Raw genomic sequence first — 17,438 nt, forward strand, 5'->3', positions numbered from 1 at the left:
TCCTGACACTTCAATAAACAAGAGCTGCCATTCTTGTGAGAAGAATAGTTCATTTATTATTATTATTATTATTATTATTATTTCCTTCTTCATTCTCTATTCCAGTAACACAGTGGAACTGGAACAGCATTTTTAAAAAGCTATGAACAAACAGCTGTGCCCCTTGAATCTTACTCACACGACGAGTAAATGTTACCCTTGCAGATTACAACTGAGTGAAGGTCACCCAAAGTGAAATTTCCAAGAGCAGCAGGCGATGAGAGAGCGGCAGGCAGGGACAGAAGCATCACCTGGGCCAGCATGACGTTGGTTGCTTGATTGCTGCAGCATCCTTCTTTTTTTAAAAAGCACTTTCTAGTCAGGGAGCGAGTGGCCAGGTATGCACGTAGGTAGAGATGGTCATTTTATTATTTTTCCTTTTATATATAATTCTTACCTACAACAAAATGGTGGTTATTCCCAAGTAAACAGTTTTAGCATCGGGGCAGTAGAAGCAAAGTCTCCCCTATGAGGAGAGACTGAAAGAACTGGGCATGTTTAGCCTGGAGAAGAGAAGACTAAGGGGAGACAAGGACTTAAAAGGCTGTCATACAGAGGAGAGCCAGGATCTTTTCTCGAACATCCCAGAGTGCAGGACAGGGAATAATGGGCTCAAGTTACAGGAAGCCAGATTCTGGCTGGACATCAGGCAAAACATCCTGACTGTTAGAGCAGTACAACAATGGAACCAATGACCTAGAGAGGTCGTGGGCTCTCCCACCCTAGAGGCATTCAAGAGGCAGCTGGATGCCTTGAGGTGGATGCCTGCATGGTGCAGGGGGTTGGACTCGGTGGCTTTATAGGCCCCTTCCAACTCTACTATTCTATGATTCTATGAAGAGGGGTTGGCTGCCCCCTCACTAACTTGGAGGGAGCCACCGACATGCCAGGCCAATGCTGAGAGTCCCCTCAAACCTGGAGCTGTCCCTGACCCTTGGAGGGGGTTAGAGCCCCTCTGGAATCCTTGGGCTAGATCAATGTGGTCATGACGGTGCTGTGATTTAGGTGAGTTTAAACCACAAACATGCCCCTGTTCAGATTATTTCAAGCAGAGTGTGCAGGTTTGGGGGTTTTGCCCTAACATTTCTGGAATGCAGAAGCAGTTGGAAAACAAAGGATGGGTGAATGGAGGGAGAAATCTTAGTTGTGTGCTTTACAACTGAGCTGTGGTGTGGTGCAGAGTGGTAAGCGGCAGTTTCTGCAGCTAAAATTCTCCCCACAGCCTGAGTTTGATCCCAGCGGAAGCTGGTTCTCAGGCAGCCTGCTCAGGTCGACTCAGCTTTCCATCCTTCCGAGGTTGGTAAAATGAGTACCCAGGTAGCTGGGGGAAAGGTAACTGCAACTGGGGAAGGCAACGGCAAACTACCCCGCTACAAAGTCTGTCAAGAAAACGTCAGCAAAAGCAGGCGTCCCTCTAGGAGTCAGCAATGACTCAAGTGCTTGCACAAGAGGTTCCTTTCCTTTCCTTACAACTGAAGTATTACGTATCTAATAACCCCACCAAGACCCTTAAATTCAGAGTCTAAAGTTACCGAGAAGCACCACTCACGGTGAGGCACCAGCTTGGGCAAAGCCATAGAGGAAGTTTAAGAGAAGCATTGGGCTAGGAGAAGGCCAGCCAAATTTCTCTGCCTCCCCACTTGCTCATGCTGCCAAAACTACCGCTTAGCTTGAAGCACAGCTTTGAAGCACGCCTTTTGCACACACCAACCATGTGCTTGCTTGTATAGAGTGGTCCATCAATTTCTAGGCTAGCAAAATGTTTTGAGAAGATGAGCAGCGGTTCTTGTGGAGTGTGTGTGCGTGTCTTGGCATGGCATCCATATTTATATCATTAAACCCTTCAACTTAGCATTCCGTGGCACATTTTGCTTTGACTTCCTTTCTACCTGCACTGCTACATCATGATAACATTCACTGTCACTCCGCAAAATAGATGCACACCTTGAATAGGCAAGTGGGCACCAGTGACGCGCGGGCGCGTTCCTTTCAACCCAGTCCTTTCTGTTTGCGCGTTCCTTTCCTGTGTAGTGCTGCATTATAGGAGACTGTCAAGACTGAAAAACCAAATCAAATCTGGGTTTCAAAAACGATCTCCGATCTGCATTACAAATTACGCTCTCCCTGAAAGAGGACTGACATCCTCCACATGCTGCATCTCCCCTCTTCATTATCCCTTTCTTTTTGCAATTCATTCCTTTTCATTACATGAACCTGCTGAGTTTTCTGCATGGCAAAGGAATGCTAAGAAAGCAAACACCTTTTGAAAATGCTTGACGGGTAGGTGATTGTCAAAGAATTCAGCTACTTCATATCCAGTATCTAGGGTGCCTTTGAATGCCTAGATGTTGGAAGATGGATGGAAGTAATTTTAAATGGGGAGAGAAAGAGGCAGGAGGGTTTAGGGATGTCAAAGAAATCCATCTGGGGGATGGAATTCACTGAGTTTCCCTAGGTCCAACCCCCACCCCTGGACTCCATTCCGGTTCCTGCTGGGGGACCCAACTCGGTCTACAGTGAGTCCTGCCAATTAGCAGATTTTCTGGGCATTTTGAGCATCCCCCCACTTGCAGGTTCTGCAATTCGTGCAAATTATGGCTAAATTTGCACACATTCAGTCAAAATGTGTGCAGATTGCTCAGAAATTTGCACTCATGGCAGAAGCTGTAATAATCAATGCACAGAAAAAGTTCCCAGAGTTTGGGGAAAGACCACAAAATTTGAATGACATTTGAATGAGAAATGTTACCCCAGCATCTGAAACTTAACTGCAAATTGAGATTTCAGATGTCACTTGCATATTATTTTAATTTTGACAAGCATCATTTCAGGTAAGCCAAATAAGTCAACAAGTGACATCTGAAATCTCAATTTGCAGTTAAGTTTCGGATGCTGGGGTAACATTTCTCATTCAAATCTCATTCAAATTTTGAGTGATGAGATTCGAAATGTCAGAACACTAAATATTTGCAAATTCTTAGCTCCTCTCCTCTGTTATGCAACATGGATATGATTGAATCGCACCAGCAAACAACTCCACAATGACATGGTTAAACTAGCCTTCATGACATGGGAATGAAAAGAAAATTAATAGGCTTCTTATTTACAGTACCATTACCAAATACTACCAAGCCAGCCAAACGAATTATGTTGCTGATCTTAGTCACATATTTTGTGCTCGCTTTATCATCGTAAGAGTTGAATTTCACTTGTGATATGATAATACTCAACCATCTGTCAAAATGGTGCAGTTTAGGGAATGAAAAAATATTGGAACTATAGAGTTTCCACCTAATATATCTTAATTTCTTCTTCTTCTTTGCATTTGACCCAGGTCTTGCGAAAGAAGTGAGACTGATGAAACCAGAACTGAACTTTCCTGGAGACGATATTATAGTCAACGCTGGAGACAGCTTCACCATCACTTGCAGGTGACTGATGCCTGGGGAATCCCAGGCAGGTTATGAATTTGGATTCATAGAGGCTGAAACACCCCAAAATGTCAAGACTTCATCCAGTGGAGGCTGGGGGCTCCAATGTTAGTGGGGTGGTGAATCTGCTCTGGGTTTCAGTCAGAACTTTGTACTAGTGCAAAGCCCATGTCTCCATGCCCCTCAGTCCCTTCACCACAGGCAAATGTGTCTCAGGCATAGTGAATCCCCCTCCGAAATTTGAATGTGGCGCAGCCCTGCCCCCCTCTCTGGTGTTCCTGAATTGGCTGCCTCTGTCCCCTAACCACGCCCTGCTGATGGTGACTGCCTAACTGCGCAGCTGCACTCGGGGCCCACCTTCATGCCACACTGATTGGCTGAGCAGTGCTGTCCATCTCCCCACTAGCATAGGGGCTGCCCTGCCTGTTGGGTGCAGAGGAAGTTAATTGCTGTTAAAGTTCAAGCTTTGAACTTTTTCAAACTTTCAAAATTTTCTGAACATCCACACTGCTCAAGCCCCATTTTAAAACAAAAATGAGCAAAATCGGTCTGGTATATCTCAAGTAATAAGCCTCACATTGTTGTATTCTTCTATAGGAACAGGGTGCAAATAGAAAAAGCAGTTCTCACTGAACAACTAAGATTTGGGGAGGGGAGGAGGGGAAATAAGGCCCGACTCCTGTGTTAGGGAGATGTATGTATTTCAAACATCCCAGCTCTCCAAAACTTAAGGAGGCATATAACAAAATTAAAAACAGTAAAACCGCAGAACTGCAACACTATTGGGACTGCAGCATGCAAAGGTCTATCCCTTCCCTCTTCAGCAATTTTCAAGACAAAATCATTCTAACATGCACACAGAGTGAAGCTAGGAGGCTTTGTGGTGGGTGGGAGATCGCATTGGTGTGGTGCTGGGGTTTCAACCTAGTTATGACTGGTGACAAAAGGGATCAACTCCCCTTCACCACGTGCTTAATTAAAGAAAAACAAAGATGTAGCTGCCTGCTTCACATCCAGCATCACGTGGACTTTTGCTCTGAGAGTGGGGCTGATGCATCTCTCTTCACTCTGGTGCATAGAGTCTCTCTGTTGGATTACAGTTGCTTTTGGTCTATTGTAGGGATGTGCTCCGCTTCTCCTTGAACCGGAGAAGCAGGAGCGGAGCGGGGGGCTTCGCCTACCCTAAAGGCGGAGGCGAAGAGGATTGGGGGGCCGGCAGAGCGTTGCGGAGCGGATCGAGGTGAAGGCGGATCCTTCACCTCGATCCGGAGCTCCGCAAGAAAGGTAAGTGGGGTTTACCGGGCCCTGCCACTGTCGCTGTCGCCCATGCGGCGACGGCGGCAGGGCCCGGTAACCCCCCCTCCCTCCTCTCCCTTACCTGCGTCCGTCCGCGGTCCCTCGGCTTCTTCAATTGAGCCCGCAGCTCAACCAGGAAGTCTGGGCCGCACTTGCGGCCCAGACTTCCTGGTTGAGCCATGGGCTCAATTGAAGAAGCCGAGGGACCGCGGACGGACGCAGGTAAGGCCCCCCTCCCCCTTGGTCTCTGCAGGTAAGGGAGAGGAGGGAGGGGGGCCTTACCTGGCTCCGATTCTGAGCTGGAGCTCCGCAGCGAAGAGGAGTGGACTATGGGTGGAGCAGTGCAGAGTGGAGCGGGCCGATCCGAAATTTTCGGATCGGCCCGCAGGACGGATCAGGGGGTCCGTGCACACCCCTAGTCTATTGTTAAGAACATTAGAACACACGAAGAGCCGTGGTGCTGGATCAGACCAACAGTCCATGTAGTCCAGCATTCTGTCCCCACAGTGGCCGACCACCCACCCACGGAAAACCCGCAAACAGGACAGGAGTGCATCTGAACTTCCCCACCTTGACAATTCCTCAAGTGTGGAAAGGGAGGATCAAACTCTTTCAATAGATGTAAATACATGCTCACGGAATACCAGTGCATGGCTTCCCTTTCATTCTTCCCCCTCACCCCAACATCACTACAGGAACTATCCATGCATATAGTAAATATTACTGAATGCGTTTTTTTAATTGCAATTGTATTTTTGTAACTCAGTAAAAAAGAAAAGATCTATTGCAACGTGAACGGCACAATCTCTTACAGGTCTACTCAGCAACAAGCCTCACTGAGTTTAATGAGACTTATGACTTAGGCGACATGCATAGGATTATGCCGCATGGCCACAGTTCTAAACTGATTTACTCAGAGGTAAATCTCATTGAATTTTTTATTTTTATTTTTATTTTTATTTATTACATTTCGATACCGCCCAATAGCTGAAGCTCTCTGGGCGGTTCACAAAAATTAAAACCATGAAGAACATAATAAAACAACCAACAATCTAAAAACACAAATACAAAATACAGTATAAAAAGCACAACCAGGATAAAACCACACAGGAGAAGTTGATATCAGATTAAAATACAGAATTTAAACAGTAAAGTTTAAATGTAAGTTAAAATTAGTTGCTAAAATGCTGAGAGAATAAAAAGAATAAAATGGAATATTTACAAAAGTTTATTTACAGTGCCAAGGTGCCGCCTACGCGTTTCAAACGCAACTGCACTCTTCTGTAGACAACTCTTAAGTTGTCTGCAGAAAGCTTTCTGTAGACAACTTAACGAACTCTATAACAGCCCTGGGGAAGAGCGCAGTTGCGTTCGAAACGCGTAGGCGGCACCTTGGCACTGTAAATAAACTTTTGTAAATATTCCATTCTGAAGATTGCCTGGTTCTACCTTTGCCTTTGGCAGAGAAAAGGAATACAGCAGACCCCTCTCAGAAAAGAAGCGTCGTTAATACATGGTTTGGTGGCAAAGCAGGAGTTCAGCCAGTGGCCCTGAGTGTGAAAATAAGGAGATATAGGAGTGTCATGAAAAGATTTCCCCTTGGATAAGCATCCAGACATATAACACAGCACAGGAAATCAAGCCAGGTTTCTAACAGAATGAAACCACTCCTATTACTAACCATACTGAACATGCAAGTCTTTCTATCCATAAGAAACGCAGGCTGAAAGGAAACTTATTTGAGTCCACCTAGCTGCTAAGCAACATTCCTCCCACTTTTCTGACCCCTGTTTCCACCCAAGGCTCTCTGATGCAGCTCTGCACCTGAGTGAACTTTGTTACTGTGCCAACTAGCTGCTTTAAAACCCTACAGACAGATTAACTCTCAGCTTATACCCCCTTTTTGGTGGAATCCTCTGCCAATGTGATTCCAAAACCTAGAACTTAATTTGTGGAAGGGTGGGTGGGTGGATGGATGCAAAAGGTCTCTAGCAATCATGTGTGTGAATGAGTGTGCATGGACATTAAGGCACAATGCAGCAGACAGCCTGCCATTATTCACACTGCAGCTGCTGAGATATATTTTGGACTACTGGTAACATATTGCAGCACCTTTTTGATTATCTAGTATAGATTTACTGAAGAACACTCACTCACCCAGCGCTGCAGTCTGTGGAGTTCAGATTATTACACTCTAAATGAACGCTGCACACAAGGGGCGGTGAAAAATGGCTGGGTTTTTTTTAGGATGTGTGTATGTGGGTGCAGGCAGTGATGCTTGCCGTGAAGATTACGGTGGTACAAATGTATCCTATCATCTGAGAAATTGGGATGGAGAATTACCAACGTCCTTCGCTTTTAGAACAAATTCCCTAACCTTCCTCCTTGCGACAGTGTCTAGCCTGTGAGACAGAGAAATGAACGGACGTGGGCAGACCCAAATATAATGTATGGTTTAAATCAAAGATACCCAGACCTCATAAAAAGTCAGACTATTGACAATTTTTTCATCCACTGACAACTGTGTGTAAAATAATATTTAAAGACACATAATTACTGTGTGCAGGGTGTTCTTGTTTTGTTTGCTTCAAATCTTATTTTTCATGGGGAGAAAGACTTGAATCATCCAAACGCTATAACAGAACAAAAACAACTCATTGCAGCTTGATTGGCATGTGATCTATTATATGCTACAGGAGTCCTGTCCCCCCACCCTAACGCTACATGAAAAAGTAAAGGTGCCCAGGCCACCTGTGCTGTTATTTTGCAGCCTCCTTCCTCCTCTTAGGACCAGCAGAAACCAGTACAGATCTTCCAGCTTCAACCCAGCTTCATCTTTCTCTCTCTCTCTCTCTCTCTCTCTCTCTCTCTCTCTCTCTCTCTCTCTCTCTCTCTCCCTCTCTCTCTCTCTCTCCCTTTCTGTCACTCTCTCTCCCTCCCTCTCTCCCCCTCTCTCCCCCTTTCTGTCTGTCTGTCTCTCTCTCTCCCTATCTCTCTCTCTCCCCCCCCGCTCTCCCCCTTTCTGTCTCTCTCTCTCTCTCTCTCTCTCTTTCTCTCTCCCCCTTTCTGTCTCTCTCTCTCCCTCTCTTTCTCTCTCTCCCTTTCTATCTGTCTCTCCCTCCCTCCCTCTCTCCCCCTTTCTGTCTCTCCCTCCCTCCCTCCCTCTCCCTCTCTCTCTCTCTCTCTCTCTCTCTCACACACACACACACACACACACACACAGAGAGAGAGAGAGAGAGAGAGAGAGAGAGAGAGAGAGAGAGAGAGAGATGGAAACAAATAGATTTGAATGTAATTTGGAACAAATCTATAGTGTGTTTTTCCCGTAGTGTCTTCGAGCATTCTTATAGCCACATTTCCAGTCACTTCAAACAGGCACTATTTGTTCCACCAAAATGGAATATAATCATACCTTTTCCTCCGGAATCAATATTGTGTTGCTTCTAATAACATTGCTCAAAAGTCATTGCCTGTATGGAAGAAGAAAGGCAGCAGCCATCTCACCTTAACCTCCCTGAAGCTTGCGGGGGAAAGGAGGGGAACGGGGATGGGACGGACGGACATATTTTAACTTATCTCATCTAACAACTTTAGCAATAACTCGCCAATGACAGATTTCTTAAAAGAAGTGGAGCTCACCGAATAAAAGTGCCAGGGCACCTATTCCCGGAAAAAGAGATAGCTATTATTACAGACTTTACTCCTTCAACGGAACTGAAAGTGGTGTGCAATATGAACATCATTGTACAACTTAAAACCACACACCCAAAACCACAACCAGGACAATGTACGAGCATATAATGTAATGAATGTCGCTGTATAGTGGAGGCAGGTCTCACAGGTATGCAGTGCTGCCACTTTTTTATCAGCAGGGATAATGCCCCTGTCTTGACAGTGGCGCTTTGGCACCGCCACGCGCCTGGCTTCCGCACCGGCATGGGAAGGAACACAAGTGCGAACTTTCCCCACGGCACTGAGGGGGAGAGGAACGAGGGGGCAGGAACGAGGCAGCCAGGATGACGAGGAGAGGGACGCCGGGTGCCCGAACCACCTCTCTCCCCTCTGACCTCCCTCTGGCTGCTCGTTCCTCCCTCCCCTTTTAAAAATTATTTTTATTATCTGTATCTGCACAGCTGCACAGATACAGATAATAACAATTAAAAGGGGGAGGAATGGGCCCCATTCCTCTCCTCCCCCCATTTTTTATTTTTAAAGAGGCATGGGGCCCGTTCCTCTCCTCCCCCTCCCCCCATTTTTATTATTATTTTCCACGGGGTACAAGGCTCTCCTGAGGTCCGCCCCCTTCCCTGTCCAGCCCATGGTGACCAATCAGGGGGCGCCATGGGCTGTGACAAGCCTGACTTTTTTTTCAGCTGAGTTTCTGGGGTTTGCCCCCCCCCCCATGGCTTCGCAATGGCAGCTGTGTCATGTAGATGTTGTGCTGCTACTGTGAAGCCACCCTGGGGCAAACCCTTTGTGTAGACATGCCCCAGGTCCTTTGCCACTCACCTCAGACTTCCTGTTTCCCCCTAAGTTTAGCTGTAATCCTCACAGTGACTGGGGGCAGAGGATGAATTTTCTCTGCAACAATATATAGTTGTGAGTTATCCTGTTGTAATGGAAAGTAATTAAGACCCAATAACTTTATAAAAGACCGTTGGAGATGAAAATGGCCAGAATCGATTTGTTGATATGGATCAACACAGCTTGCCTACATTTTTGGCCTCTCTTATTTATTTATTTATTTATTAATTTATTTATTTATTACATTTCTATACCGCCCAATAGCTGGAGCTCTCTGGGCGGTTAACAAAAATTAAAACCATTCAAAGTATAAAACAACAGTATAAAGCCATAATATAAAATACAATATAAAAGCTCAACCAGATAAAAACAGCAGCAATGCAAAATTACAAAATTAAAACACCATGTTAAAATGTATTTATAGATTGTTAAAATGTTGGGAGAATAAAAAGGTCTTCACCTGGCTTCTAAAAGCATATAATGTAGGTGCCAAGCGAACCTCCTTAGGGAGCTCATTCCACAGCCGGGGTGCCACAGCAGAGAAGGCCCTCCTCCTGGTAGCCACCTGCCTCACTTCCTTTGGCAGGGGCTCACGGAGAAGGACCCCTGAGGATGACCTTAGGGTCCGGGCAGGTACATATGGGAGGAGGCGTTCCTTCAGATAACCTGGCCCCAAGCTGTTTAGGGCTTTAAATGTTAATACATCATTCCAGGAATGATGTATTAACACACTCTTTCCACACTCTTGGGTGTGGGTGTGGGTGTGGGTGTTCTGAGGACTGTCATGATGAGTGCCTGCACTTCAATATTTACCACTACATCACTGAACATACGTACAAACCATCTCAACACAAAATCCAGCTAAAGAGCAGCAGTAGGTACAATCTTGCCCACTCTTCATGGCCAGTAGCTTCAGGAAAGGCTTTCTGGTATGTTTCCGACTTGGTGACAGAAGCTAGGTAGAAAGGTAGCCAGGCAGAAGCCCCACCTTCTGTAAAAGTGGGAGGCCATCACAGAGAAGCCCCTGCTCCTTGAGGAAGAGATGGAATGGGCAGCAAGGCCTCTTCCAACAGATTTCAAAGAATTGAGAGGAACCGGTGTACAAAGGTGCTCTCCTAGCAAGGGTGGCAGAATCTGAGCACACAAAGGTTATGTCTGGTAGATCAAGAGATGGTGACTAGCCTCAGGGTGCGCCCAATGGAGCTGCAGGGAGGAGGCGAATGAATGATAAAACCTCATAACATAGCCTGATCCCTGGCTTCTCTCTCCTTGGCTGGTGTTCTTTCCTGAGGAGAAGAAAACCCTCAAATGTCAGCCAGTCCATAAGTCCTGACAACGCTGCCCTCAGATGCATGGGATCCAGTCCATTAAAAGGGAGCATCAATTGCAGTAGTAAAACATACCAGCATTTATTTATTTATTTATTTATTTATTTTATTATACGTTTATCTCCCGCCATTTTTCCTGCTAAAGGAACCCAAGGCGGCATACGTACATAATCCCCTTCTTCTCCATTTTATCCTCACAACAACCACCCTGTGAACTAGGTTGGGCTGAGAGCCTGTGACTGGCCCAAAGTCACCCAGTGGGTTTCCACACCCAAGTGGGGACTAGAACCCAGATCTCCCGACTCCCAGTCCAGCTCTCTAGCCACTACACCACACTGGCTGTCTAGCATCCAGCATGGCTGAGCTTGAATGGGTGTAATACAATGCACGCGTACCCTACCCAGAACGAGGGCTGAAATCTAGGTTAGACATACATTATACACCTGACTAGTTATGCCTGAACATTTAGACTGACTCTGTATTTCTATATTTTCTGTTAACAGGGGATCACATGATTTGACATGGCTCCAGGAAAATGACCGATCCACAGATGTCAAGCGGTGGCATGTAAACAAACAGAAGTGTCCAGACAGGCCATGGCAGACCTGCGCCAATCTTGTGGTCAACCAAGCGGTCACCAACGACACAGGATACTTCACGTGCCTTTACGAGCACCTCCCTTTGAACGAAGAACTGAAGGCCAAATTATACGTGTTCATCAGAGGTAAGTGGTTTGTCTGCTTCTTCTTCTAGAAAGTCTGAACTGCTACCGCAGGAGTAGGATAGAGATATCGATGAAATCCGGGAACATTTCTTAAGTTTGCTCATGAATCACATGCTCGCTCTTTCATTTGGGTTCACGTTGGCTCTGTGGAGCAGAATTCATTGAAAAGAAAAGCATTAAGAGTTGGGATGAAGGTCTGAGGCCTTAAAAGCAAGGTATTAAAGTCAAGTAAAAAGAAGAAGACTGGCAGCTCCCAAAGGGACACTACATTGGAGACCCCACAGAGTACGTCTCATAGCGAGGCTGGTTTCTGAGAAAACATGCATCACTAATTTTCTTTTTCCTCCTGTACATTTGTGGACTTCCCCCTTCTGGCGATGCAATGCTTTTTGGTGTTTTTATCAGCCTTAATTCCAGACCAGAACTCTTTCCCCGTTCCCATTACAACATTCTGATCAGATTGCCTGCATTTTGCACTCCTGACCCAACCCAGCATCTCAGCCTCAGGAAGCTGGGCACTAAAAATTCAATTCCCTGATCGCATGTAGTGCCCTTGACAAATTATGAGCCACCTTGACACGAATTGCTTTTCCTGCTGTTATATCTACAGGTGTGTTGCGGCGCACCTGGGATGGACCAGGCTCTTTCCTTTTCATAAACACAATCCAGCCCTGTGAAAACCTTCCCTGTAGTGGGTAAAAATTGGGCACTGATTAAATTTAGAAATGACTCATGATGTCCTCTATCTCTCCAGCCACTTGCTTGAAGATTGTAAAATCAGTCTTGCATTTCAATGAGACATAAATGATAGTCTCTATAAAGATAATGTTCTTTCACTGGGAAGCTTGCATAGAAAGAATGTTTACATACCAAACTGGCAACCCCAAGGACAGAAGAAGGCAGTGAAAATTAGAATATTATGGATAACTAATTGCAAATACGATATTCATTAATATGCATGCATATGGGAGAACCTGAATTAATTAGATTGCAATAAAAACAGGTTCCAAATCTCATGATTCATTCTCCTACACATTTTTGGGGTTCTATCTTTCAAATATATTTGTAATACCTTTTGAAATGAAGTCTAGTTTACAAGATAAAGCAATAAACATACAATACAGTTAACTAGTTTTATTAGTCTCTGTTATGCAGCCAAAATAGGTTTTAGCCAATATCATCCACCACAGCATCAACAAAAGACATCTTACAGTACAATATATAACAGAACATTATCATAGTTTAGTCACAATAAGATATATTAATTGCAGTTCCGTTAATACATCGGGATAAAATTTATGGCAGCCCATGCTGAACCAGGTCTAACTGAGCTGCTTTAACTGCAAACCTAGCTATATTTCATAAAATGGGCTTCGACGTGATTGTAAATAGGTATATATTTTATCCATATCATTAAGATTGCCTACTGTTACTCATCTCTTTAGATATTTATCTCTACAACTTTTTATAAAGTTTACAGTGTAAAACCTAATGTATCATATTCTCCACCTCCTGACTTCCACAGATGCATACAGTTAACTAAAGGAAAGGAAAGGAACCTCTCGTGCAAGCACTGAGTCATTACTGACTCTTGGAGGGACGCCAACTTTTGCTGACGTTTTCTTGGCAGGCCTTATAGCGGGGTGGTTTGCCGTTGCCTTCCCCGGCCGTGATTACCTTTCCCCCAGCTAGCTGGGTACTCATTTTACCGACCTTGGGAGGATGGAAGGCTGAGTCGACCTGAGCCGGCTGCTTGAAACCAGCTTCCGCTGGGATCGAACTCAGGCCATGGGAAGAGTTTCAGCTGCAGTAACTGCTGCTTTACCGCTCTGCACCACACGAGGCTCTTTTTTCAGTTAACTAAAGCAACGGCATAAAATTTCAAAATAATACAACAGGAAAAACTCCAGTTTATAAAAGAAAGATTGACATCCGTTAATGTAAAATTTAAAAGCAACTTTCACATATTTAAGGCCCATTTCAAAATAGTCGTGAAAGAAGTCATGCATCCACCCTGTGCTAGGATACTCCGTGAGGATGGGGCAAATGTAAAAAAAGAAAGAAAAAGGCGTTGTCCCTCGTTCCACCATCCGAATAGATCTTACTGGTGGACACATGAGCAGAGGTCAGCTGCCAATCTAACAACCCAATCTTAGGGTTCATGCAAGGGTAAACAATCGTTCAAATAAACTGGTCTCAAGCTGGGGATTTTGCTCCAAAATATTCCTTTTGGGGGCAGGTATGATACTTATTTCAAACTACAGGATTTCACTATTCTTTTTTCTTCCTCCTCCACCTGTTTTTCTTTTTTAACAGAAAATCAAACATAATAGAAAAATATGTATAGGGAGGGGCTATCCAAGGTGCTGAACCTATTCCATTCTGGGTTTCAGTCAGAACCAGCCAGAACGTTAAAAGAGCTGTCTAAGGTGCGAAACCCATTTTTTTGGGATAGGGTTCAGCACTTTCGACAGCTCATTTAAAGTTCTGGCTGGTTGTGACTGAACACCAGAATGGAATCGTGGCCAATGAAATTGGAGCCACTCGCTTCCACTGGGGAAAAAATAGAAGTCTTTCAACTCCCAGCATGCCCCAGCCAGTTGAAGGCACCGCACCTTAAACAGATTCTTCTTCCTGGTACGTAGTAGAACCGCCTTCCCCAACCTGGTGCCCTCCAGATCAGTTGGATACAGCCAGCTGGGGGTAATGGGAATTGTAGTCCAACACATCCAGAGGGTGCTATGTTGGAGTCGGGTGCACTAGGGCGAGTTCTACCATGCCATTGTCTCCCCATGCTCACAAGCTTCTCTGTATCTTCCACCTGTAGGGAACGCGATTTTGAGCTGAAAAAAAATAGCGTGTGCTCTTCTGATTTGTAGCTTGCCCAGGCCTGTTTTGTTTTTAAAAAAAGAAAAGGAGGAGGAAAGGAGAGTACTGTAATCCCCTAGTTTGAACTATCCCACGTGCCCCCTAAAGTAACATTTTGTAGCATTATTCTGTTCATCTCTGTTTTGCAACATGTTGACCTGACTCAGGCCACAGCTAGACCTAAGGTTTATCCTGGGATCATCCAGGGTTCGCCTCTGCCTGAGCAGTGGATCCCCTGTGTGTCACCTAGATGAACAGGTTTGACCCCTGGACGATCCAGGGATAAACCTTAGGTCTAGCTATGGCCTCAGTGTGGGTTCCAAGGCAGAGCAGCCCTAATCTGGGTGTCATCAGGAATGGCCTCTGATGGCTGCAATCCTGCCAAAATGCAGTGCCCTGGACATTCTATTCAGTAGCATTGTGGGTTAAAAAGGGGGGGGGGTAGCCACCATTTTTTTATGGTTGCCATCATGCTTCTATGGGTTAATGCAGTATCAGAGGCAATATGCCTATATTACACCAGTTGCTGGGGAACATGGGTGGGAGGGTGCTGTTGCACCATTTCCTTCTTGTGGGTCCCTGGTCGACCGCTGGTTGGCCACTGTGTGAACAGAGTGCTGGACTAGATGGACCCTTGGTCTGATCCAGCAGGGCTCTTCTGATGTTCTATTTGCCCACAGAAGGGGAATGAATCCCTTCCAATGGCTTTAAAGTCAACGTTGTGTTCACACTGAGTGAAGCTGTTGCTTCAGGAATTGTTGTGGGATTTGGATTTGGCAGGGGTGGGTACACAATTGGTCTGGTTATTTATGAGCCCCAGGCAGGTGTGGTGAGAAAAACAAACCAGTACTTTGGTCTTCCTTAGGGAGTGCCAGGCTATTCTTATCAGAGAATAGTCTTTTTTCCTCTTTCGCTTCTAGCTCGATGCTGAAATCCCAGAGCATTATTCTAAGGGAAGACTTGCTGCTCGGCTACTGTTTCCTGACCTTGGATTTGTTTTGACAGCCTCACGTGTGGCGTTTTAGAGGCCTAATTGACCCTTGGCATGTGGCTGGGGGCCTTTGGGGTGGAAGAGGGATCTCTTCTCTCCATTTCTCAGATGGCCCAGGGTGATAAATAACCCTGAGACTCCTCTTTGAAAAACTGTACATCACTTTCTGTCTGGAAGGTCTCAGATGATCGTGGTCAGTGGCTTTTTTGGCTTTACCTTAAAGCCTGGAAACAATGGGGTTAAAAGAAGAAGAAAGCATAGACCTGCATAGATCTGCTACGCAAACATTTCCATTGTAACTGAACACTGTGTGCGAGGCATGGGTGAATTCAGCCAGAAATGTTCTGTCATTTCCTAAGCATCTTAACAAAACAGGTAGTGGTTCACTCAAAGTACCACTTGAATGCTTAAATTAATGGTGTAGGTCAACTTGAATTGTGGGCAGAGTGGAGAAAGCTTCCCAAGGTGTATTGGTCATTGTGCGATGCAATATGCAGAGGTGATACCCATAGGGCTGCACAAAGTTTTATATTGCTGCCAAATGTAGCACAGACATTAAAAAAACACCCATTTTTTCCCCCAGAGAGTAAAACAGACACAATAAAAATGCAGCATAATACAGGGTTGAAAGTATTGCGTTTTAAAGGTCTGTGAGAATAAAACAGACTTTGCCTGATGCTGAAAAGACATGAAAGTAGGTGTCAAGTCGGTCTCTCTAGAGAAGGCATTCTGTAAACAAGGGGACACTTCTGAGAAGTCCACTTCTCTTGTGGCCATGTCCTGTTTCTTGCAGCAGAACTTGGAGAAACCAGGGCCTCCATTGATGATCTCAAGTCATGGGTAGCTACCTATGGGAAGAGGCAATACAAGTATTATTATGGTGGGACATGGGAGAGGGCTTTCTCTGTGGTGGGACCCCAGCTGTGGAATGCCCTCCCCTTGGAGGCCCGACTGTCACCAGCACTGGCTTCATTTCAGTGCAAGTTAAGACATGGCTTTTTATCAAAGCCTTTGATGGCTGAATTCACCAAGCGTGCAGATTTTTTTTAGCTGTTAGCTTTTAAATTCTATACTGGTTTTAGCTTGATTAATGGTTTCATTTGTTTTTAGCTGTGTATATTTATTGTTTTATATTGTTTGCATAATTTTATCTGAACGCCACCCTGAGAACCTAGTGATGTCGGGCGGGATACAAATGTTTTAATAAATAATAATAATAAATTATTAATAATACTAATGATAATGATAATATTTTTAAAAATGCTAACTTTAAAAAATTGGACTGCAACAGCCAATAGAAATAAAGCAGTGTGGATAAATAAAGCCTAGGCCGGGTGGGGTGGACAAGGAAGGAGGAAAATGATGGTAGGGAGAGCAATATGATCTATGGATTAGCAAGCCAGGAAATGTAGGCCGAATCTGGGCCAATACGTTTGTTTTGCTTTTGCTTCTTAACATTCAAACAATTTCCACAAGGGATCAGCTGGGTTTTAAGCGGTTTTCTTTTTCTCTCTCAGCCGTGCATGTTTTTAAAACAACATTATCACAACCACCCAGCCCACTGCTCTCTACAGCTTAGAGATTGCATCAGTGTGCTGGCTCATGAGTTGGCCGGCCAAGTTCCCTCTATAGAGAGACTTTCAATGGAAGGTCTCAAGTTCCTCCTTTTCCTCCTCCTTCTCCTCCTCCTTCTTCATCCTTTGCCATTATTATTATTATTATTATTATTATTATTATTATTATTATTATTTATTACCTGCCTCTCCGATTGAATCGAGGTGTTGAACAAGAACAAGCATAAAATACACAAAATACTGATTTTTTAAAAAAAGCGTACACTGTTAAAAACATCCTAAAAACATCCTAAAAGCATAGTAAAAGTATCCTAAAATTTCACAGGACGGGCCTGCTGGAAGAGATCAGTCTTGCTGTTTAAAAGCAGTGATCAGTGTTTGAGATGCTCACTGGTCCACACATCACATTCTGATTTTGCGTGGCCTGCACATTTGTCAACTGTTGCTTGTGCAAGCGCCTCCGGTGACTTCCTATGAATCTTGAAGTTTCCCTTCCTATTTCTCCACCCCCCCCCCCTCTTCTCGTTGTCTTTCTACTACAGATTAACCTGGCTTCGTTTCTCCAACTAATCTCTGCTGACTTGATCTCGAACGTGTTTCTCCAACTAATCTCTGCTGACTGTCTCTCTCCCCCGCACTGCTTCTGACCCGTCATTTCTGCCT

General features: G+C 44.9%; 1 protein-coding gene across 2 annotated transcripts in view; it reads left to right on the plus strand.

Moving 5' to 3' along the window:
- LOC134409211 (vascular endothelial growth factor receptor kdr-like) overlaps nucleotides 1-17,438 on the plus strand; it is a 238,648-nt gene that overhangs the window by 60,739 nt on the left and 160,471 nt on the right. For both annotated transcript variants that reach the window (XM_063141839.1, XM_063141840.1), the window contains exons 2-3: nucleotides 3,374-3,470; nucleotides 11,122-11,342. In XM_063141839.1, coding sequence (XP_062997909.1) covers nucleotides 3,374-3,470; nucleotides 11,122-11,342 — 318 coding nt within the window. The remainder of the gene's footprint in view (nucleotides 1-3,373; nucleotides 3,471-11,121; nucleotides 11,343-17,438) is intronic.

This window comes from Elgaria multicarinata, chromosome 15, assembly GCF_023053635.1.
Source record: "Elgaria multicarinata webbii isolate HBS135686 ecotype San Diego chromosome 15, rElgMul1.1.pri, whole genome shotgun sequence".
NCBI classification, from domain to species: Eukaryota; Metazoa; Chordata; class Lepidosauria; order Squamata; family Anguidae; genus Elgaria; species Elgaria multicarinata.